Here is a 24,914-nt window from a genome sequence, read left to right as displayed (position 1 = left end):
ATCAATTCTTCGGCACTCAGCTTTCTTTATAGTCCAACTCTCACATCCATACATGACTGCTGGAAAAACCATAGCCTTGACTAGATGGACCTTTGTTGGCAAAGTAATGTCTCTGCTTTTTAATATAAACTACATATTTAAAGTATATGATTTCATCAGTCAGAATAACCAATATTCTCACCATCTCTAAATTTTTTCTGATATTTCTTTTGTAATCCATGCTTCCCTCTATCCCTGCTCCCAAGCAACCATTGATTTGCTTTCTACTTTCTGATAACTGTATTTCATTGGCATCATTCAGTATGTACCCTCTTTTGTCTGGTTTCTTTCATTTATCATAATACATTTGAGATTCATCCATGTTGCATGTTTAATAGCTCATTCCTTTTTAATGCCAAATAGTATTCCATTGTATGGTTATACCACATAATTGTTTTTCTGAACACCTGTTGATAGAAATTTGGGTTGTTTCCAGTTTGGGGCTGTTTGTTATCCTAAAGTTTTTAAGATTCAAAGGCAAAAGACTTCAAGGCTCTATATTTAACATCCCAGTGTATCAACTGTTTTCAAATATCAACTGCAAAGATGTGTGTGCTAAAGATATAAGTAAACACATATATAAGAATAAATTAGGATGATAACATCTATACTAATTTTTCTTACCTTTTCATAGACTGTACTATCTAGGTAAGGGTAAACATGAAAAGCTCCCCGAATCTTCTTTACACCTGGATACAGCAATGGCACCATATTAACATAAGCCACACCATGAAATGAAAACTGACCTTCATCATCAGTCTAAAGGAATAAAAACAGATAGCTGTTAGTGTTACAGAGTGATATAGCATAAGGTCTGGAGCTCTGACTGAGCAGTGCAAAGACATGACTTTAGGAACTAGCTATGCTACTTGATTTGAGCCAGTTATATAGACATTTTGGGTCTCTGCTTATTTATTTATCAGTGGGTTTAATAATATCATGATCACTGAGATAATATATATTAACGGTGTTAATTAACAATAAAGATAGTAGTTTGATCAGCAAATACTCTAATAATATATATTCAACCAAAGAGTCAATTTCTCCATGTTGCTTCTTAGGAAAAAATGAAACTTTGCAAAAAAACAATAACAACAATAACAAAGCTTAAAAGAAATCAGACTGTGGCCTTAGCTTTAGTTCACAGGTTCATATAAATGAAAAGACCCTTACAAATCATCTGGACCAGTGATGACAAACAGGATTTAACTTATGCTTAAATTCTGATATTAGTGGAGGTGTTTTAGAATACTGTGTTGACAAAGATTCTACGTCCTTATCTGGATTCAAAAGGATGGGTTCAAAAGGAAAGGCTATTTTGACTGATCAGTATTATCTGCCATGGATGAAGGAGGATGAATGACAGTCTGCCATCATATATTTGTCAACCCTGCCCTCATCTAAATTCTCATTACACAGATGAAGAACATGTCAGTAAATATACATTAACATAATTCTTAATGGTTGTATGGTTTGCCACAGAAAACATTTACCAGGAAAAAATCAATTAAATGAAGGAAAACACATTTAATTTCTACAAGGTTAAAAGTAATCTCTTTGATTTTGCTGATTATAACAATATCAAAGGACTTCCCTGGTGGTACAATGGAGAAAACTCCACCTGCCACTGCAGGGACATGGATTTGATCCCTGGTCCAGGAAGATTCCACATGCCAAGGAGCAGTTAAGCCCATGAGCCACCGACTATTGAGCCCATGTGCTGCAACTACTGAACCCCGTACACCTAGAGCCTGTGCTTCGCAATGAGAAGCCCACAGCTACAGAGTAGACCCCACTCACCACAACTAGAGAAAGCCCACGCTCAGCAATGAACATCCACATAACCAAAAAGAAAAGAAGAAAACAAGACAAAAACAATGATCAGAAATCAGACTTAAAGTCCTGTCTTCATAGGATAACATTATGTTGTTTTAGAAATCATATCCCTGATGAATATAAATTTCAAAATCCTCAACAAAATATCAGGAAACTAAATTCAACAATACATTAAAAGAATTGTACACTATGACCAACTGGGACTTAATACAGGGATATATGAATGGGTTCAGTTCAGTTGCTCAGTCGTGTCCGACTCTTTGCGACCCCATGGACTACAGCATGCCAGGCTTCCCTGTCTATCACCAACTCCTGGAGCTTAATATCCACAAAGCAATCAATGCAATATACTACATTAACAAACTGAAGAATAAAAATCATATGATCTTCTTGACAGATGCAGAAAAAGCATTTGATAAAATTCAACATACATTTATGATTAAAAACCCTCAAGAAAGTGGGTATAAAGGAAATGCATCTCAACATCATATAGGCCATATATGACAAATCCAAAACCAACATCATCCTCAAAGGTAAGAAGCTGAAAGTATTTCCTCTGAGATCAAGAACAAGACAAAGATGCTCACTCTTACCACTTTTATTCAACATAGTATTAAAAGTCTTAGGCACAGCACTCAGAAAACAAAAAGAAAAAGAAAAAAAGGAATCCAAATTGGAAAGGAAGAAGTAATAAAGCTGCCACTGTTTGCAGACATGGTATTGTATACAGAAAATCCTAAAGATGCCATCCCTAAACTACTAGAACTAATAAATGAATTCAATAAATTTGCAGGATATAAAATCAATATCAGAAATCCACTGCATTTCTACATACTAACAATGAATTATCAGAAAGAATAAGAAAACACTCTCATTTAAAAATGCATCAAAAAAAAAAAACTATCTAGGAATAAATATAAGTAAGGTGGCAAAAGACCTGTACTCTGAAGAGTACAAGATACTAAGGAAAGAAACTGAAGATGACACAAACAAATGTGAAAATACACCATGCTTATGGATTGAAGGAATTAATATTTTTAAAAAACTACTCTGCAGGCACTAAAGATTCAATGCAATTCCTATCAAAATACTAAGGACATTTTTCACAGGACTAAAACAAATAATTCTAAAATTTGCCACAAAAGGAGGCTCTAAAGGCTCTAAAAGGAGCCACAAAAGACTCTGAATAACCAAAACAATCTCAAGAAAGAAGAATAAAGCTGATGATATCATGCTCCCTGATTTCAACTATACTACAAAGCTAGGGTAATAAAGACAGTATGGTACTGGCACAAAAACACACACATAGATCAGTGGAACAGAATAGAGAGTAAAGAAATAACACTCATATGGTCAATTAATTTATAACACAGGAAAGAAGGATACACCATGAAAAATACAGCCTCCTCAATAAATGGTGATGGGAAAACTTGACATGCAAAAGAATCAGCTGGCCTACTTTCTCAAAATGTATATAAGACTAAACTCAAAATGGATAAAAGACTTAAATGTAACACCTGAAACCATAAAGCTTCTAGAGGGAAACAGAGGCAATATACTCTTTGACAGCAATATTTATTGGATAAGACTCCTCAGGCAAGGGAAACAAAAGTAAAAATAAATTGAACTATATCAATCTAAAAAGTTTTTACACAGGAAAAGAAACTATGAGCAAAATGAAAAGGCCACTTACTAAACGGGAGAAAATATTTGCAAACTATATACTCAAAATGGGGTTAATATCCAAAATGTACAAAGAACTCATACAACACAACATAATAATAATTTTAAAAAAAACACCCAAACAACTGGATTTAAAAATGGGCAGAAGACGTTCATAGGCATTTTTCCAGAGAAGGCATACAGATGACCAACAGATACGTGAAAAGATGTTCAATATCAATAACCATCAGGGAAATGCAAATCAAAACCACAATGAAATATCATCTCACACCTGTAAGAAAGCATGCACGTGTGCTCAGTTGTGTCCAACATTTTGCAACCCCACGGACTGTAGCTCACCAGGGTCCTCTGTCCAAGCAACTGTCCAGGCAAGGAAACTAGAGTGGGTTGCCATTTCCTCCTCCAGAGGATCTTCCCGACCCAGGGATCGAACCTGTGTCTTCTGTCTTGGCAGGCAGATTCTTTACCAGTGAGCCATGTGGGAAGCCCCCTGTCAGAATGGCTGCCATCAAAAGACGATAAGCACTGGCAAGGATGTGGCGAAAAGGGAAGTCTTTTCTCAGTACAACAATACAACAATGTACTGTTGATGGGATTATAAATTGGTGAGCCGTTATGGAAAACGCTAGGGAGGTTCCACAAAAAATTAAAAATATACCTTCCATCTGAACTAGCATTTTCACTTTGGTGTATTTACCTGAAGAAAACAGTATCATTAACTGGAAAAGAAAATATGTACTTCAATATTCATCACAGGATTATGTAAAATAGATATGGAAGTGACCTAAGTGTCTATCAATAGATAAAGAAAGGGCTTCCCTGGTGGCTCAATAAAGAATCCACCAGACAAAGCAAGAGACATGGGTTCCATCCCTGGTACAGAAGATTCCACATGCCACGGAGCAACTAAGCCCACACACTCTAGAGCCCATGCTCTGCAACAAGCAGAGCAATGAGAAGCTGGTGCACTTCAGCTAGAGTGTAGTATCCACACACCGCAGCCAGAGAAAAGCCCATGTACAACGAAGACCCAGCAAAGCCAAAAATAGATATGTAACTTTATCTAAACAGATAAAAGACAAAGATGTGGCATATACGTGTGTGTGTGTATATGTATACACACACATACACACCTACATATACAATGGAATATTACTCAGCCATAAAAAAAGAAATCTTGCCATTTGTGACAACATGGATGGATCTAGAAAGTATTATGCTAAGTGAAATAAGTCAGACACAGAAAGACAAATACCACATCATCTCACTTATATGTGGAATCAAAAAGAAAGAATAAAACAAAACAAAAACAGAGAAAAACGGGTAGTTGCCCGAAGGGAGAGGTGATTCAGTGGGTGAGAGGAAACAACTGAAGGAGATTAAGAGGTCCACACAACCAGTTATGTAATATATGTCACAGAGATATACTGTAATAATATACAACATAAGGAATGTGGTCAATATTACTGTAATAACTTTACACGGGGACAGACGGTACTATACTTATCATGGTGAACACTTCATAATGTATGGAAGTGTCAAATCATTATGTAGTACGCCTGAAAAGCTAACAATATTGTGCAACAACTATATTTCAATTTTATTTAAAAAAGGTCTTCTGCAGTAGACGTTGACTGACCTACTTCCTGTGGTTTCCTTTTCAGCAGGATAGCAAGCAACTGTTGGCATCATCAGTGGGATGAATTGGAAATAGAGTCATTCGGACAAATGCATTTATTTTTATCATAAACAAACAAAAAACAGTAGAGAACTTGTTCCAGGCTCATCAAAGCTATATCTTTTCAGAATAGTAGCACATCTATGTAAATTAGCAGGCTAAAACATTTTAAGTAGGTCAGTCTAAAATAAATTTGGAAAGATGTATTAGGTTGAAACATACAGCCAATATTTAGCTACTTTTGGTGTATTCAAAGGCTATTTCGTAGTTTTACTTGTGGTAAAACTATAACAAAGGGCTAAAGGGAAACAGGATATCTGAGAATAAAGCCTAAATAATTTTTAGTGGACAACAGGGAACTAGGGTTACCAGTCATTCTGATTTGCCAGGAGCGAGGAGTTTCCTGACACAGGAGACTTGCAGCACTAAAACTGGGAAATTATTAATATTAAGCAAATTAGGATGAGCTGGCTACCCTAGGGAACAGCCACACAGTTCACAGTTTCCTTTGGTATCAGAATCAGAAGCAGAGTAACAGGCTGGGTCTGACACAGCACTTCTTCTACAAATATTTTTTAAGTGAACAAATTTACCTTTTCAAATTTAGCAGATTTCCCTTTGGGCACAGCAACCAGAGGAACCCTTGTGATCTCTACAGGCCAAAATCGGCAATCAGCAATTCGCTTCTGAAAACTGCAAATTAAGAATCAGCCCATTAGCATTATATGCAAAAAGGAGATTAATATAATTAAGGTTAAAATGAAGTATCTTGCTCTTTAAAAGCAATGGAATACTTGTATGCAAAAATTCTTATTCGGTATGTGAACTTTTAAAACCTTCTTATAGTTATAAAATTCCAAAAATAATTATCCTATATTGCTAGGAAAAGCAAATTGTAGTTTTTGAGAGCAGTTTGACAATATAAATCAAAAGTCTTTAAAATGTTCATAGTCCTTGACCCAGAAATTCTACTTCTAGCAATTAATTCTAAAGAAATAATCAAACAAGTCTGCACAAAGTACAAAATACATTTATTTCTACTGTGAAAGTAATCACAGTAGGATTTCCAGTGTCACCTTGGACACATAAAGAGCTTGAAAGCTGTCATTCTTGTCTTTACAACAAGAAAAAAGCTGTTCAAATAAAAAATCAATGACTTCTTAGACCCACCTAAGAATTAAGTTCATATGGCAAATCACCACCTTGAAAAATAGAGAAACAAGCAAGTACAGAGAGGCATAGCTAAGATTAGCTTACAGGCATCAGGAGCCACTAGAGCCAGTTTAACTGGTAGACACACTTTAAAGATAATTGTGAAAAAAAAAAAAAAAAAGATAATTGTGAAAAACTGCTGGAGACAGAATGAACTAACCAGAGAGTTAAAAACTCCTGGGTTGCCCACTCTTAGGGAGTCTCCACACTTTCTTAGGGTTTAAATCAAGGAGCTCCAGCAGATTCTTATGGTGAAAACAGGAGAAAAATTGTCTTAGCAAGAAAGAAGGGAAAAGTAACTGTATTAAAATATGTCCAGAGTGTTCTCTGTAATAAAGGCCTGCTCTGTAAGGGAAACTACTTCATCAGAGTTTTATTTGACCCCGGGAAAGGGCGATGAGACAACTCTAGCCCTGTTTAGCCTTCCTCTCTCACATGAGAAGAGGAAGAAAATAAGACACACTTACGAAGCTACAACCTCGGGACTCAAACTCATTGAAATACTGAGATTCAATCACAGGATTATAGGAAACTTCCTTTCCCCAAAACTTTACCACCATTCAACAGGATCCAGTATAATAACAGTGAATTACAACTGAGAATCTGCAAAACACATACCCTATTTGGGAAAAAGCTCTGAGCAAATCCAAAGACAACAGGGAAGGAGTAAGAGGACACTGAAGCCTCTAGCACTTACAGCTATAGTAAGTATTAAATACAGCCTACCTCCCAACCCAGTTAACATGAAACCTCACACTGAAAAACCCAATCACCACATTTCTTATTACCCAAAACATAATGTCCAGCCTTCAAAGGAAAAAAACCACAAGAAATGCTAAAAGTAAGAAAAATACCATCTGAAGAGGCAGAGCTATCATATGAACTAGACTCAGATATGACACAGATTTTGAAATTATCAGGTAGATAATTTAAAATAACTGATTAATATGATAAGGACTCTAATGGAATAAGTAGAAAACACGTAAGAACAGATGGGTAATATAAGTAGAGAGATGGAAGTTCTAAGAAACAATCAACAGGAAATGTTGGAAAGCAAAAACACTAACAAAAAAGAAAAATTAATTTGATGGGCTTATCAACAGACTGGACATAACTGAGGGAAAAAATCTGTGATCTTGAAGCTACTGAGCCAATAAAAATTTTCCAAACTGAAACAGAAAGGAGAAAAAAAATTTTAAATCACAAAAGATTATCTAAGAACGGTGGGACAATTATAGAAGGTATCTAGGAATACCAGAAGGGGCAAAAAAATGAGAAAGGAGCAGAAGAAATATTTGAAGTCACAATGGCTGCACATTTTACCAAATTAATGACAGATACCACAGATCTAGAAAGCTGAGGGCACCAAGCATAATAAATAAATAAATATATATATATATATATAAAATCTAAACCTAGGTATATCATATTCAAACTGTAGAAAGCCAAAGAGAAAGAAAATCTTGAAGTCAGAGGAAAAAAAAAACTTACCTATAGAGGAATAAGGATAAGAATTATCTTGGATTTCCTTTCAGAAATCATGCAAGCAAGAAGAGAATGATGTGTAATACTTACAGTTCTGAAAGAAACGAGCTACCAACTTAGAATTCTATATCTACTGGAATTATCCTTCAAACATGAAGGAAAGATAGACCTTTAGTCAAACAAAAATGGAAACAAGTTGTGGCCAGTAAACCTGTGATGCATGAAGTGCTAAAAGTCTTCACAGAAAAAGATACGAGATGGGTCGGAAATGTGGATCCATATAAAGACAAGAAGAGAATAAGAGTGAAACAGATTTAGGTAAAATAAATTTAAATTTTTTCTTACTTTTAATTAGTCAAATAGATAACTGTTCAAAGTAATAATAGCAACAATACATCCTTAATGAAGTATCAGCAAATCAAATCTAACAATGCACATTTATATTATACACTACGATCACATTGGGTATATAGGAACTCTGAAATATGTGATCAATTTTTTCATAATTCTAAAACTGTTCTAAAAATATCCTATTAATTTAAAAATGTATATATTTTCATTCAGATAATACATATATTGATAATCCTTTATGTCTCACTTCTCCCTAATCACTAGGTCACTGTGACCAGAGACTGACAGTTAACCACACAAAACTGTGTCATGTTCTGCTTTAGTAAATAAATCCTGATCTGGTATGGGTGACAATGTGTCCAACAAAACCACTCTTTCCTAAGTCTCTTTTTCTTTGAGAGACAGGAAATGAGATGAAAGAAGGTTCTACAAAAAGGGCTAATACAGCCAGCATGTGTCCTTTTTTAATCCATGAGCAGTTGCCTCTTCCAACTTTCTGCCAGGAATGTGATGGTGCAGGCTAGAGATCCAAACAGCCATCCTGAACCACGAGATAACCTTGTGTATGGAATGCACACATTAAAGAAGGTAGAGCAAAGAGAAAGAGCCTGCATACCTAATAGTACCGTAGAGCCACCATACATACTAGGTCTGATCTTTTATATGAAGGAGAAGAATCCACCATGGTTAAACCACCATCACTAGAAGCCTGCTATTAGCAGATGTGGTAGAAGAGAATCTCAGATCACCTTAACTCAACTGTAAATAAAAGTATAGTAAAACATTTCTTCCCACAGTCTCTATGGGTTAGACATACTCCCTCCCTCTTCCTACCTGACCACTGCAGGAGGATCAAGGTAGCAGCGACTTTCCAAGTCCCAAGTAATCCTTTTCTTCATGCATTCTGCTTGGTTCCTAAATTCCCTATCCTAGAAAATCATAAGACAGAGACTTTTATTCTCTCAGTATGGCATGGTTGCCTCCAGCTCCCTCGGAGGGCATTCTTTTAATGGATTCGATCATAATAGTTTTACTACTACTACTATTACTACTCTAAGTATGACTACTACTAAAAACACTAACACCATCTTAAAGTTTTGAGTACTTCACTATTAATAAAGTACACAGAATAAATTACTTATATTATCCTTTTATCAATCCAATACTAACTGCCAAATATTCATTCACGTAACCTCAATCAGTGATTCTCAACCCTGGATGCATATTAGAATTATCTGGAAGCTTTCAAAAACAAAAAATCAAAACTTGGGCATTGGTATTACTTTAAAAGTAAATTCTTATACAATTGACCTGGTTAGAGTTTGGCCACTGTTGTTTTGAAAGCTTTCCACGTGACTATGATGAGCAACCAAGGTTGAGAACTAGTTACTCAAACTAAAATGGAACATAAAATCTAAATATCTAAAATAAAATATCTGATCTAGGTGAAAATATTAATAAAAGTAAAGCATGAATTTTTAGTAATCACAATGACGAGAAAAGACACTACACAATATTTTAAAAATACTGCTAGCCTTATCTCTGGGCTTCCCAAGTGGCTCTATTTAAAATATTTAGAATCAGACGCTAAAGTAATTCAACCACTCACTATAAAATTACTTCATCAAATGTTTCCACTAATGATTGTGTTTGTTCGAGACACATTTGCAAATGTGTTTACAGAATTTTCTATGCCCTTGATAAACATACGTTGTAGAAAAATATGAAGGAAGGAACAGAGGGAGAGAGAGAAGGAGGGAAGAAAGGAAGAATCAAAAGAATAATTTCAACAACTTAAACGTCCACCAACAGGAGACTAATTAAGCAAATTAAAGGATGTTCATACTATTTCATATCATACAGCAAGTACAAATAAAGAAAAAGAATGAGAATGCTCTTCGTATACTTAGGTAGGAAAAATCTCCACGATATACTATAAAGCAAAAAAAGCAATTTGCAGAAGTATGTGAGTATGTCACCATTTGTGGAAAAAAATGACAAGGAAAGAATAGATGTAGATATTTGTGTGTATGAATATGTGAAGAAAAAACACACTTTCTGTGCTTCCAATATGATTAAGCACTTTATATAATACTCAGTTAAAAATAAATAAACACTTCACACTTGAAATAAAGCAAAAATAGCATAGTCTTCCTGACAGGTTCTAGTTCCGAAGACAGCAAGACTTTGAATACTTTCTGTAAATCCAGACTCCCTAAAGAAAAACAATTCGATCCCTGACTTTTACTACGTCAATGTCTATAAGCCAGTCTTTCCGAAATCTGACTCCCTTGCGCCCTTTGTGAGGAATCTTTAGGAAACTTTACTTTTCTAAACATTTTTGCTTCTGAGTCTTCCTTTGACTATGTACTTTTGCTTTATTTATATTCATAAAAAAGTATCCGAAAGGGAACACAAGAAACTATAGTGAAGGTTAACTCTCAGGGTGATGATCGAAGACGGAATTAGGAAGAAGAGGCAAGGAAGAGCAGGGAGACTGTAACTGCATCTCTCTTCATGCTTTTTCAACTTGTGACTATATTATAACCTACTCATAAATAAATAAATTGCAAATGAGATAAACAGTAAAATATGAATTAAATCAATTATTTTGGTTGTTGGACTTAAGTCAGGAAATATTTTAATCAGATTTTTATAGATAATTGTTTTGACATAACTGTTTTAAAAGGTAATGGGTGTATATGAGTTACAGTGATTTACAAACTATAAACATGTTTTATCATAGGTCAGTGCAATGAGATTACCACCAAAAAACCATCTAATTCTTTCACCTCAGGGTGGTTGAGTTCCCCTTCTTCTTCCTCATAAGGACCACCAACGATGAAACTATCAGGAATGTTATTAGCTCCAGGAGCCAGAATATTGGCAATAGGCCATTTTTTGGGCCGAGGAACAGGTTCTCTTTCCCCTCCAACCTTCAGAGTTCCGTTCTTGAAGAAGATGGGATAGTCCTTCTATAGAAATAAATACCATGTAACAGGAAATTTTGTAAAAGACTCTGAAGTGGACAAAAAAAGATTACCGAAGTGTCTTTTCAGTGGAGTATCAGGTATTGTCTAACAGACCCTTCTGGGATTATCTGAGTCTAAAGAGGGGCCTATGTCCTTCATTTGTCTTTGTGCTATTTTATAATTCTTTAATTTATAGAAAATTGATAATAATGCAAATTATTCTTGTCCATAGATATGCACATGTATTTTGTCCAGTTAAAGTATAACTCATTATTCCCCTATGGCTGATAAGTTTTGAATTATCAGCAAACATATTATAACTTTCCTGGTTGCTTACCAGGAAATAGGGGCTTCCCTGGTGGCTCAGAGGTTAAAGCGTCTGCCTGGAATGCAGGAGACCTGGATGTGATCCCTGGGTCAGGAAGATCTCCTGGAGAAGGAAATGGCAACCCACTCCAGTACTCTTGCCTGGAGAATCCCATGGAGGGAGGAGCCTGGTAGGCTACAGTCCATGGGGTCGCAAATGGGGTCGCAAATGGGGTCGCAAATGGGGTCGCAAATGGGGTCGCAAAGAGTCGGACACGACTGGGCGACTTCACTTTCACTTTCACTTACCAGGAAAAGGTAAGCAACCTTACCTCTGAACAATTCTGGGTCATTTGTTCAGATTCTTGTTTGAATTGGTTTAATCCCTTTATTTCATTTTATACTTATATGAGAGTCATGATGTATCTTTTTAAAAATTCTTTTACAAAACAAATGTGACAAAGGCCAAAAATATAAACATTTTTATATTTGCAATTCATCTAAAATAAATTTGCAACAGAAAATTGGCAAAGTCTATAAATAGACAATTTAGAGAAAAGCAAATTAGAAAATCCAACATTTAAATAAAAACATGCTAAATATCATGAATAAGTGAAATGCACATTAAAACCATGAGATATCACTTTAAACGCAGATTGGGAGAGTCAAAGTCTGAAAATATTAAGTGTTGACAGCACTGTAAAGTTAACGGTATTCTTACACATAGTTGATAGAAATGTAAATTGGTATAACTATGGAAAGCAATTTTGTAGTCTATTATAAAAGTTAAAATTGGCATAACCTGTAAGTCAACTATTCTAATTCTTTGAGTTAAGTTTTAAAACTTCTGTGAAGGAGGGGCCTTTATGGGATAGTAGAGTAATAATCTTTGAAAATCTGCTCTTCAAAAAAAACACCCAATAATGCTAGCAAAAATTGACAAAATTAAGGATGTCAAAACCATTCAATACGGACAGGACAGTCTTTCCAACAAATGGCTCTAAGAAGACTAGTTATTCACATGCAAAAGAATGAGATTGGTTCTTACCTAACACCATATACAAAAATTAACTCAAAAATGGATCAAAGGCCAAAACATAAGAGCTAAAACTGTAAAGCTGTTAGATGCAAACACAGGGGAAAAGCCTCTAGACATTGCATTTGGCAATGATTTCTTCATTATAACAAAATTAAAAAATGGATAAATAGAACTTCATCAAAATTGAAAACTCTGGGGCATCAAAAGATACTAACCAGCATAAGAAAAGGCAACCAACAGAATGGGAGAAAATACTTACAAATCACACAGCTGATAAGGGATTAACAGCTAAAAAATACAGAGGACTCCTAAAATGCCAACAACAAAAAGACAAACAACCCAGGTCAGAAATGAGCAAAGCACCTGAATAGATATTTCCCCAAAGAAGATATAAAATGGCCAATAAGCACATGAAAAGATGCTCAGCAACCTTTAACTTTTATTTCACTAGGGAAATATAAATCAAAACACAAGGTTTGCTACTTCATACCTATTAAAATGGCTATTATGAAAAAAGAAAATAACAAGAGTTGGTAAATATTAGAGAGACTGCACTGCAGGTGGGAGCGCTGAATGGTGAAACGGAATTGGAGATTTCTATGCGTAAAAAGTGTAAAATGGCAATAAAGCAGATGAAACTATTATACTTTTTTAACAAGCAATTTGCAAAACTCTTTTAAGAGCCTCAAAAGACCCATACACATCATTCTATAGAAATCTGGACTAAGAAAATAACTTGGAAGTAAAAGACTATAATGTAAAACACTACACAAAATTTACAATATATATGCAAAAAGTAATCTTTGTAGAAATAAGACTTCCAAAAATTGTCAGTTTTTAAGTGATTTACATATTTTCCACAATAAATATGTATTTATTGATATAAATTATACACAGACTATATGTAACATGTAAACTATAAAATTAACATCTATGTGTAAAACAAAAGTAAACGATTTTTTTTTTTTTGAGCCTAAAAAACTCAGCTGTTAACAGAGCTTGCTTTGAATAAAATCTTAGAAGGAGAAGAAGAGATAGCCATACGAGTGTCTAAATCTGTATGAATATCGGGCTGTAAGTCTTTACCTCTCCAGCTGACGGAACTTGCATACCAACCATGTAGTTCTGCAGCGGCCCTATTGGAATGAAGGATTCAGGCACAGAGTAGGCAGCCTCCAATGTGACCTTCAGAAGATTGCCTCCTGAGATCTGGGCTGGGGTCAATAAGGGCTCCGCGACAAATACTTTAACTTCAAGGCTGCACTGCTATAAAAGAGTAAAATTACACAGAAATTTCAAAATGCCAGTGGCCTCCCCAGGTTTCACATTATCTCTTTTGAATCTCACATTACTGTTCATGGTAAGAAGGTCAGGTTTAATTATTTCCATACAGAGGAGTCAAATAACTCTTTCTAGGTCCCATAGTTTAGAGATAAAGCCAAGAAGAGAATCTTATCTCAAAGTCAGAGCCCTTCCTTTCTGAGGGCAAGTATGAATACAAATACATATAGACAAGGAATCAGAAAGTTTTATACCGAAATGTTATTAATAGTTGCACATGAGTGAGTGAGATTAGGGTGCTTTTATTGCCAGTCTGTATTTTATGATTATTTCTGTAATTTAAATTAAGAGCTGAAAAAAAATTTTATGTTTTTTATTAAATATTTTAAAATCATGTTCTTCAACATATTTCTGCTTTTCAAAGGTGAAAAAGTATTTCTGGCAGCACGAAAAGCTCTAGGAATGAATTTTTTTAGTAAGGCTACCAAGATTTGATCATAGCAAATACCTTCTTCCAATAACACAAGAGAAGACTCTACACATGGACATCACTAGATGGCCAACACCGAAATCAGATTGATTATATTCTCTGCAGCCAAAGATGGAGAAGCTCTATACAGTCAGCAAAAACAAGACCGGGAGCTGACTGTGGCTCAGATCATGAACTCGTTATTGCCAAATTCAGACTTAAATTGAAGAAAGTGCGGAAAATCACGAGACCATTCAGGTATGACCTAAATCAAATCCCTTATGACTATACAGTGGTAGTGAAAAACAGATTTAAGGGACTAGATCTCATAGACAGAGTGCCTGATGGAACTATGGATGGAGGTTCATGACATTGTATAGGAGACAGGGAGCAAGACCATCCCCAGGAAAAAGAAATGCAAAAAACCAAAATGGCTGTCTGGGGAGGCCTTACAAATAGCTGTGAAAAGAGGAGAAGCAAAAGGCAAAGGAGAAAAGGAAAGATATAAGCATCTGAATGCAGAGTTCCAAAGAATAGCAAGAAGAGATAAGAAAGCCTTCTTCAGCGATCAATGCAAAGAAACAGAAGCAAAAAATAGAATAGGAAAGACTAGAGATCTCCTGAAGAAAATTAGAGATATCAAGGGAACATTTCATGCAAAGATGGGCTCAATAAAGGACAGAAATGGTAGGGACCTAACAGAAGCAGAAGATATTAAGAAGAGGTGGCAAGAATACACAGAAGAGCTGTACCAAAAAGGTCTTCACGACCCAGATAATCACGATGGTGTGATCACTCATCTAGAGCCAGACATCCTGGAATGTGAAGTCAAGTGGGACTTAGGAAGCATCACTATGAACAAAGCTAGTGGAGGTGATGTAATTCCAGTTGAGCTATTTCAAATCCTGAAAGATGATTCTGTGAAAGTGCTGCCCTCAATATGCCAGCAAATTTGGAAAACTCAGCAGTGGCCACAGAACTGGAAAAGGTCAGTTTTCATTCCAATCCCAAAGACAGGCAATGCCAAAGAATGCTCAAACTACCACACAATTGCACTCATCTCACACGCTAGTAAAGTGATGCTCAAAATTCTCCAAGCCAGGCTTCAGCAACACATGAACTGTGAACTTCCTGATGTTCAAGCTGGTTTTACAAAAGGCAGAGGAACCAGAAATGACATTGAAAGATCTGCTAGATTATCGAAAAAGCAAGAGAGTTCCAGAAAAACATCTATTTCTGCTTGATTGACTATGCCAAAGCCTTTGACTGTATGGACCACAATAAATTGTGGAAAATTCTGAAAGAGATGGGAATACCAGACCACCTGACCTGCCTCTTGAGAAACCTATATGCAGGTCAGGAAGCAACAGTTAGAACTGGACATGGAACAACAGACTGGTTCCAAATAGGAAAAGGAGTACGTCAAGGCTGTATATTGTCACTCTGCTTATTTAACTTCTATGCAGAGTACATCATGAGAAACACTGGGCTGGAGGAAGCACAAGCTGGAATCAAGATTGCCGGGAGAAATATCAATAACCTCAGATATGCAGATGACACCACCCTTATGGCAGAAAGTGAAGAAGAACTAAAGAGCTTCTTGATGAAAGTGAAAGTGGAGAGTGGAAAAGTTGGCTTAAAGCTCAAAATTCAGAAAACTAAGATCATGGCATCTGGTCCCATCACTTCATGGGAAATAGATGGGGAAACAGTGGAAACAGTGGCTGACTTTATTTTTGGTGGCTCCAAAATCACTGCAGATGGTGATTGCAGCCATGAAATTAAAAGACATTCCTTGGAAGGAAAGTTATGACCAACCTAGATAGCATATTGAAAAGCAGAGACATTACTTTGCCAACAAAGGTCCATCTAGTCAAGGCTATGGTTTTTCCAGTGGTCATGTATGGATGTGAGAGTTGGACTGTGAAGAAAGCTGAGCACCGAAGAATTGATGCTTTTGAACTGTGGTGTTGGAGAAGACTCTTGGGAGTCCCTTGGACTGCAAGGAGATCCAACCAGTCCATCCTAAAGGAGCTCAGTCCTGACTCTTCATTGGAAGGACTGATGTTGAAGCTGAAACTCCAATACTTTGGCCACCTGATGTGAAGAGCTGACTCACTTGAAAAGACCCTGATGCTGGGAGAGACTGAGGGCAGGAGAAGAAGGGGACAACAGAGGATGAGATGGTTGGATGGCATCACTGACTCAATGGCCATGTGTTTGGGTGAACTCTGGGAGTTGGTGATGGACAGAGAGGCCTGGCATGCTGCAGTCCCTGGGGTCGCAAAGAGTTGGACATGACTGAGCGACTGAACTGAACTGAACTGAAGCAGGGGAAGAGATGAGATCATATTTACTTTTAAGTCACTCTGCAAGCAGTGGGAAGGCAGAACTGGAGGGAAGCAAAGGCAGTTACAAGTCTACTTGTAATGCTCCAAGTGAGAGATTATAAGGTGATAAAGTGTAAGAATAAAGCTAAGAAGAGAGATTCCAAAGGCACTCATTGAGGATATAGAAAAGGCTGGATTTGGTGCAGTTCCAATTTGCAGGTTAGTGTCAGAGTCTGGGTGAGCAGTCATGGAAGTAATATAGATTCTATAGATGTCCTGTGATTTATGAATGAGTGATGCCACTATCCAAAATAAAATAAAAGGAAGATGCTTAGTTCAGTTTCAAAATGTTGAGTGGAATTTCATTATAGAGAAATCAGTAGGTAATTGTAAAGTCTGACATTCTGAAATTCAGGAGACGGGTCTGAAGACTTTTAATTCAGCAGCTCTAGCTCAGACCCCTCTCCTGAATTTCAGAATGTCAGACTTTACATGTGAAATTCATGGATGATACCCTTCCCCTCAAATTTATGGATGATAACCCTTCCCTAGGAATTGAACACAGATTAAGAAAAGAAGGTGACCAAGGACAGAACCTTCATACTAAGCAACAGATAGAGGAAAGACAGGAGCTTCGGTGGTGAGTCAGATGGTAAAGAATCTGCCTGCAGTGCAGGAGCCCTGGCTTGAATCCCTGGGTTGGAAAGATCCCCTGAAGAAGGGAATGGCAACCCACTCCAGCATTCTTGCCTGGGAAATCCCATGGACAGAGGGGTCTGGTGGGCTACAGTTCATGGGGCTGCAAACAGTCAGACATGACTTAGTAACTACCACCACCACCACCAGGGGAAAGAGATGCAATGCAGGAAGCTAAGCAGGAAGAGTCAGTGAGCTAGAAATCAGAATACCAAAGGGAGGAAAGAGTTTTAAGAAGGAGAGACATTGGAGAATGCGGTATCTCTGACCAATATGCCTCTGAGAAGATAAGCAGAATGTCCCTCAGGTTTCTAATTTGTATTATTGAATAGGACAAGGAATACCACATGACAAATTGAAGTCTCCTTTTCAAGGACAGGTTTATGTCATTTTAGTCGCTGAGTCTTGAAAAAAGACTAATCTATGCTACTATATAAAATTAGTGAGAACTCTTGTTATATATTTTTTCCTTGAGTATGTGAAACAATTAAACACAGGAATATTATGAGCAGAGGTCATGAGGACTGACAAATCATTTGACTAACTTTTCCCCTACAGTGATTTAAAGGAAATCAACAGCACAGAGGCTGGGTCACTGGACCAAGGAAGGCAAATTGAGCTCAAATATCTACCTCTTTCCAGCATATGAAATGACAGAAAAATACTAAATGATTATCCTTATCATCAATAAAACAATAATTCTATAACAGCCCAAGAACAAGAAATGCCATCCCTGGACTACACAGTTTTAGGAATCCTTGACAGACAGAAAGAAAATTAAATCAGATCGACCAAAAAAAAAAACAGGAAAAAACCAATCATATCCTAGAATAAGAGGAGAGAATCACAGCAGATGTAGGAGTGGATTGTGGCAGAATCCACAGGAATCAGGAAGGGCCCACCTCAATTGTTAAATAGGGAACTGCATTCAGAATAGTTGGGACAGTTGGGCCTTTCTCTCTCCTTTGCTTGTGCAAAACAGAAGGCAGCTGTGGTGTCTGCTGAAGAGTGAGTGTGTACCTGCACAAGGGTGGTAACAGCAGTGCCTCAAGAAGCTGCTGATGCCAGGAGAAACTGAAACAAGGCCCAGAACACAAACCAGTAGCACAGCCTACCGATTCATGCTTCCCCTCTTCCGGTGGTCAGGGGCAGGCTACCATGCAGAAACTGTGTTAGCTGCCTCATATACTATTTAATTTAACCCACCAGGACATAGTTAAAGAGGTATTTTGATGGGTAAACCTTCCCTATATATACCCCTGGGCAAAGTAACAGTAAATATCTACTCTGTGTCCATATACCCCACCCCATCATTTAATCACACTGGTGGTCATAACTTTTGATGAGTGGACTATGAACTCCTAAGGTAGGATTCTGCCTTTTTTATCTTTGTTTCCCAGAACCTAACACTATGTGTGCCTGTGAAAAGAAGGAAAGAAGGTGCCAACTAAATTGAACCTTAAGAGCAGACAGTCTTGACTGAACATCAGGCTGAAATGTTGGAGAGTTAAAACTCTGATTACCTTAACACCTGATCGAAAAGGTTCTATGGGCGAACCTGGCACAGGGTGCAGTGGTACCACTGTTTCAAACGAACTTTCTCCTGTGAAAAGAAGCCCAGGTCAAGCCAAAAAAGGAAGGGTTTTGCAGAGATAGCTGTGCTCATCTTTTCATCGCATCTCTCAAATTCATTGCGGGTGATTTTTGTACTTCTCTGGAACTAAGTTTTATGGGCTTGGTTATTTCTGCTGTTGAGCAAATCACACATCTGACCTTCCAGCAGAGGAAGAAGGTCCACCACAGCTTGACCAAGAACCATGGTCTTCTCCTCTTTCTGTTTCTTTTCCTTTGGTAAAACTTCAGTCACTGTTACTAGAAAAATCAAAACAAAGAAATGAGAACATGTCTAACTCACAAATCAGATAACCAAGGTACAAACAAAGCACTGTCAAAGAAAATCAAGTTAAGAGAAATGAACTGGAAACTCGAGAAGGCACCATTATTAGCAACTTCCAGTGGGAGATGCTGGACCTTCTCAGTGACTTATTAAACTTCTTTCCATGCAAATTATCTTTAGAAAGGATTTTAGATCATAATCATGTACACACATCAGTATAAATTTACTGATACATATGACTGTAACAAACTTTCACATAATATTCACCCTTACTAGCTCAAAATCCTTAGGTATTTTCTATTACGTTTCATGTATAAGAAATTACTGGTCATGACTCCCTCAATCAATTTTCAGAAAGACTAAAAATCACCATCTGTAGTTTGAAAAACACTGTTCCAGGTCTTCCCATATTGCCCAGCATAGGACTTAGCACACCTTGGAATAATTTATAGAGCATGCAAGGTATGTACCAGGCTTTTCACTGCAGCATCATTCCTTGTATGTGTTGATATTTATTATGAAAAATTTCAAATATGTCAAAATGAGTAGCACAGATGGTAAAGAATCTGCCTGCAATGCAGGAGACCTGGGTTCAGTCCCTGGGTTGGGAAGATCCCCTGGAGAAGGAAACGGCAACCCACTCCAGTATTCTTACCTCTGGAAAACCCCATAGACAGAGGAGCCTGGTGGGCTACAGTCCATGGGGTCACAAAGAGTTGGACGCGACTAACATGTGTAAAATATCCCTATTAAGCTTATATGCAGAGTACATCATGAGAAATGCTGGGCTGGAAGAAGCACAAGCTGGAATCAAGATTGCCACAAGAAATATCAATAACCTCAGATATGCAGATGACACCATCCTTATGGCAGAAAGTGAAGAAGAACTAAACAGTCTCTTGATGAAAGTGAAAGAGGAGAGTGAAGAAGCTAGCTTAAAACTCAACATTCAGAAAACGAAGATCATGGCATTCAGTCCCATCACTTCATGGGAAATAGATGGGGAAACAGTGGAAACAGTGGCTGACTTTATTTTTCTGGGCTCCCAAATGACTGCAGATGGTGATTGCAGTCATGAAATTAACAGACGCTTACTCCTTGGAAAGAAAGTTATGACCAACCTAGACGGCATATTAAAAAGCAGAGACATTACTTTGCCAACAAAGGTCCGTCTAATCAAGGCTATGGTTTTTCCAGTGGTCATGTATGGATGTGAGAGTTGGACTGTGAAGAAAGCTGAGCACTGAAGAATTGATGCTTTTGAACTGTGGTGTTGGAGAAGACTCTTGAGGGTCCCTTGGACTGCAAGGAGATCCAACCAGTCCATCCTAAAGGAGATCAGTCCTGGGTGTTCATTGGAAGGACTGATGCTGAAGCTGAAACTCCAATACTTTGGCCCCCTCATGCAAAGAGTTGACACATTGGAAAAGACCCTCATGCTGGGAGGGATTGGGGGCAGGAGAAGAAGGGGACGACAGAGGATGAGATGGCTGGATGGCATCACTGACTCGATGGACGTGAGTCTGAGTGAACTCCGGGAGTTGGTGATGGACAGGGAGGCCTGGCGTGCTGCGATTCATGGGGTCGCAAAGGGTCGGACACGACTGAGCGACTGAACTGAACTGACTCCAAACCACATTGGAGAAGAACAGGCCCCCTTAAGACCGTAACTTTCCACATACATGCCTATATATACTTATTTATTTCTTAGGTTAGTGCAGCAGCTCACTGATCTGACTGCTGCCCCTTCTCGCCTCATTAAAGGTGATCTGTTCCTGTAAAGTGCCGGTCTCGTTCTTTTTCTGAACCTCGCCTTCTCTAACTCCCTTATCTTACAAGCACAACATCAGAAATCAACTGTATTTCAATAAAAATAAATAAATAAAATAAAAATTTTAAAGTCACACTATCAAAAAAAAGGATATGGATTAAAACAAAATAAAACAAAAAAAGACAGCCTAGAATACAGGTTTAGGGACAAAGTGTTTCAGAGATAATATTATGTAGCTAGCAACTGTAAGAGTGTGAATATAGAAACTATCCATTCATTCTTTCAATAAATATTTTTGAGCCCTTTTATATCCCAGATATTTCTAGGTGCTAGAAATTCTGAAATAAGATACCGTCTGATTTCAAGAAGTGTCTCCTCTAAAAAGGAAGAAAGTTAAAAATTGCTCCACGGTATGGTGAGTATATAGAAGTACAGATAGGGTTGCCAGATGCCCAATTAAATATGAATTTCAGATAAAGAACAAATAATTTTTTAGTGTAAATACGTCTCAAATAGTTTTTTGCTTTGTTTTTTTTCCCCCCCCTAAATCTAACAGCCCTAAATATAAGAATACAAAGGAAAAGCTTCCAAACCAGCTTAGGAGACCAACGCTGCGAAGTCCAATTATATGTCTATTCATTTATGCCCATGGATTTATTTGAGGATTATCTCCATTCTTGTTTGACTGTTAACAGAACTTACTAGTTACTAAATAGTTATTAAATAATATTTTTAGGGAAATTAAAATGAGTTGTACACATGAATAGACCAAATTATCTATATATCACTGGTCTTGCTTTCAAACTTGGGGTTCTTTTTTTCATAAAAGAGTATGTTTACTTCTTTCTATATTATTGCTTACTGTTTCTTCAAAATTGTATAAATTCTCTTTTTTGGTGATCATATATGTGTTTTATTATCAACTGCTGGGAAGAATAAAGCCAATTTGGAAAAATTTTTTAAATCATTTAAAAAAGTCCAGTTAATGTCAAAAGGTCTTTGATACAAACGGATTAAAATTAGCAGGTCATGGTGACAGCTGCCAGAACCAGGAAAGACTCAAATTATTCTGTGTTATTTCTCGATTAAAAAGGTTAAGATGTGTTCATCTGTCCCAAAAAAAGCTACTAAATACTTCAGAATTCTCTGATCACTCACATAATTATTGTATCTAGAATCACAAGGACTTACAGAACACAGGCTTGTGGGCGAGGTCATCTAAAGCGATTCCTCCTCCTTCAGGATTGAACTCAAAGCTGCAAGTGAAGTTGTATTTTGCAGTTCCTTCTGGAGAAACAGTAATTTTTGCAGAGTCTCCCAGAACCACTTGATTGAATTCTGCACGAATAAAGGTAACTGAAGTATCTCCTTTAAAACCTTTCTGTTGACAGAAACATACTTTACAATTATATTCAAATAAAGAATTTTCCCACATGTCTGGCAACCCATTGTGACTTAAACTGACACATTTTAAACATTTTTCTAACAAGCTATATCACAAAAACAAATGGGGGAAGTAGAAAGTCATTAAACAAATATAGCTGCAGCTAAATGCAATATTCTATTTAAAGGCCATTAAGTTGGAAGTTTTAAAAAATAAGTTATTGTGTTTATATGATTATAAAAGCACACTGTGGAAATTTTTTATGATTTTGTTTTTAATTAGAGTGGAAGTTTTGAAAAAGTGAGGAAAGCACATAGAAAAACTAATTACCTGTAATAATATATTTTCTAGTGCTTTGCTGTTATGTAGATATACATATACACATTTATATATACCTTTAAAATAGAGATCATTTATTATATCCTGTTTTGGAATAAGCTGTTTGACTTCACAGTACTGAATGAATATTTTGACATTTCATTATCTTTTAAAGTTGAATAGTTATACTGCAGTTTCATCAAATGAAATTAATCACAAGAGAAGCTCTGGAAGAATTCAGATCCTTTTCAGGAGAAAGGAACTGCTGTTTAGGAAAATGAGAACCAGCTGTTTTACCCTCATTAAGTTTAGTATTTAAATTGCCAGGTATTTTATATACACTAACATGACTTGCAGATTATGCTGCTGCTGCTGCTAAGTCGCTTCAGTCACATCTGACTCTGTGCGACACCATAGACGGCAGCCCACCAGGCTCCCCCGTCCCTGGGATTCTCTAGGCAAGAACACTGGAGTAGGTTGCCATTTCCTTCACCAATGCATGAAAGTGAAAAGTCAAAGTGAAGTCGCTCAGTCGTGTCCGACTCTTTGCGACCTCATGGACTGCAGCCTACCAGGCTCCTCCATCCATGGGATTTTCCAGGCAAGAGTACTGGAGTACAGGAACACTGAGAAGGAAGTGCCATTACTATGTAAAGACATGGGATTTGGTGGGACAGAAACACGCAGAACTTCATTCCTCCTGCTAATGTTCCCAACACATTCTTCCCCAAGCCACAACAGGATGACTGACAGGGAGACAGGAGGCTAAAGACAAACATGCTCTCAAGAACGAATAAACTAGGGATTCCAGAATTCCCGAAAATAACTTTACCAAGTCATATCCCTCTGTCACAGTGATCTGCACAGGTCTGCCTGTCGATGACACCTGCTCCATATCAGCACCTGGGCAAAACCTCTCTGGTCTTCTTTGCGCTCTGTGAACATAAGAAGTGAATCTGTTCCCTTATATTCTACAGCTGCACAACTATCCACATTACATCATAACCAATAACAGGGGAAAACCTAGGGAAATGCCTTACTCCAGTACTGCTTTGTCCTCTTTCCAACCATTGGTGCCAGACAGGCAGTGCTTTAGGGGGCTAGTCACAAGGATGACTCTGCTAGTTAGTGCTAAAAAATCCTCCTTATACATGTAACTACCCATTACGAGCAAATTATGACAAGGCAAGTGAAGTGAAGTCGCTCAGTCGTGTCCAACTCTTTGTGACCCCATGGACTGTAGCCTACCAGGCTCCTCCCTCCATGGGATTTTCCAGGCAAGAGTACTGGAGTGGGTTGCCATTTCCTTCTCCAGGGGATCTTCCTGACCCAGGGATCACAGCCGGGTCTCCCGCATTCCAGGCAGACGCTTTAACCTCTGAGCCACCAGGGAAGCCCAGGCAAAGTGGGTAGGAATGCCATCACCCCACCTCCCATCCCCCACATCCTTCATAGTGGTTTTGGTAGCTTTTTTCTTTTTTTTTTTCTGATGTGCAAGACTCCCCTCAAGGGTTATTTAATCTCTCAGTTTTAGAAAAACACATTTTGATAACAAGAAAAAAGCAACCATACAGAATGTTAGCCCACTGAAAAAAGTTCTGACATATGTCTTATTTAGTCAAAGATATTTTCAAATGATTTTACAACACTGACACACTTTCAAAAATAAATTGGATAGCTGTTAAGGAAAAAAAAGGTCATATTTTCTGACTCAATTAAAAATGGAACTTAATGCAATTCCAACATTTTCATAGGATACACTTTGTTAAGTGTGTCTAGGCTAGTGGTAAAAAAAAAAAAAAAAAAAAGACGTTGCTGTCCCCAAGCTTCTGCCTCTCCTTTCCTTAACAAGTCTCGGATCACTGCGAACGTATCTCCCGTTACCTACAAGTCTCAGATCACTTGCTAAACGGTATGTCTCCAGGCTGACTTAGGGCCTAAGTGGCCCTGACAACTTTCTTACCAAGTTTACATTTGAAATGATCTTGTACATAAGTCTCCTTTTTTCTTTTTCAAAAGCAGTACACGAATTAGGCCTTCACTAGCCTGACCCTGGAGAAATGCCTAACTTTTCTGGGCCTCAGTGTCACCTTCCGTAAAACGGATAATATAACCTGACCTGTTACACATTTGTTGTGAATATCCACTAAAATAGTAAAACTGCTTA

At 37.4% G+C, this 24,914-nt stretch overlaps 1 protein-coding gene across 1 annotated transcript in view; it reads right to left on the bottom strand.

The window, feature by feature from the left end:
• Positions 1-24,914, bottom strand: part of CFAP70 (cilia and flagella associated protein 70) — an 80,104-nt gene that overhangs the window by 54,465 nt on the left and 725 nt on the right. The window contains exons 2-10 of the mRNA XM_005699201.3: positions 23,580-23,682; positions 22,237-22,426; positions 19,151-19,249; positions 18,901-18,980; positions 13,688-13,867; positions 11,077-11,259; positions 9,119-9,213; positions 5,830-5,929; positions 664-798 (exon numbers count right to left, since the gene is read on the bottom strand). Of these exons, the coding sequence (XP_005699258.1) occupies positions 664-798; positions 5,830-5,929; positions 9,119-9,213; positions 11,077-11,259; positions 13,688-13,867; positions 18,901-18,980; positions 19,151-19,249; positions 22,237-22,426; positions 23,580-23,642 (1,125 nt within the window). The 5' untranslated portion in view covers positions 23,643-23,682. The remainder of the gene's footprint in view (positions 1-663; positions 799-5,829; positions 5,930-9,118; positions 9,214-11,076; positions 11,260-13,687; positions 13,868-18,900; positions 18,981-19,150; positions 19,250-22,236; positions 22,427-23,579; positions 23,683-24,914) is intronic.

The sequence above is a fragment of the Capra hircus genome, chromosome 28 (genome assembly GCF_001704415.2).
Source record: "Capra hircus breed San Clemente chromosome 28, ASM170441v1, whole genome shotgun sequence".
Lineage (NCBI taxonomy): Eukaryota > Metazoa > Chordata > Mammalia > Artiodactyla > Bovidae > Capra > Capra hircus.
The sequence above is the reverse complement of the archived record's forward strand: the minus strand, read 5'-3'. Positions and strand labels throughout refer to the sequence as shown.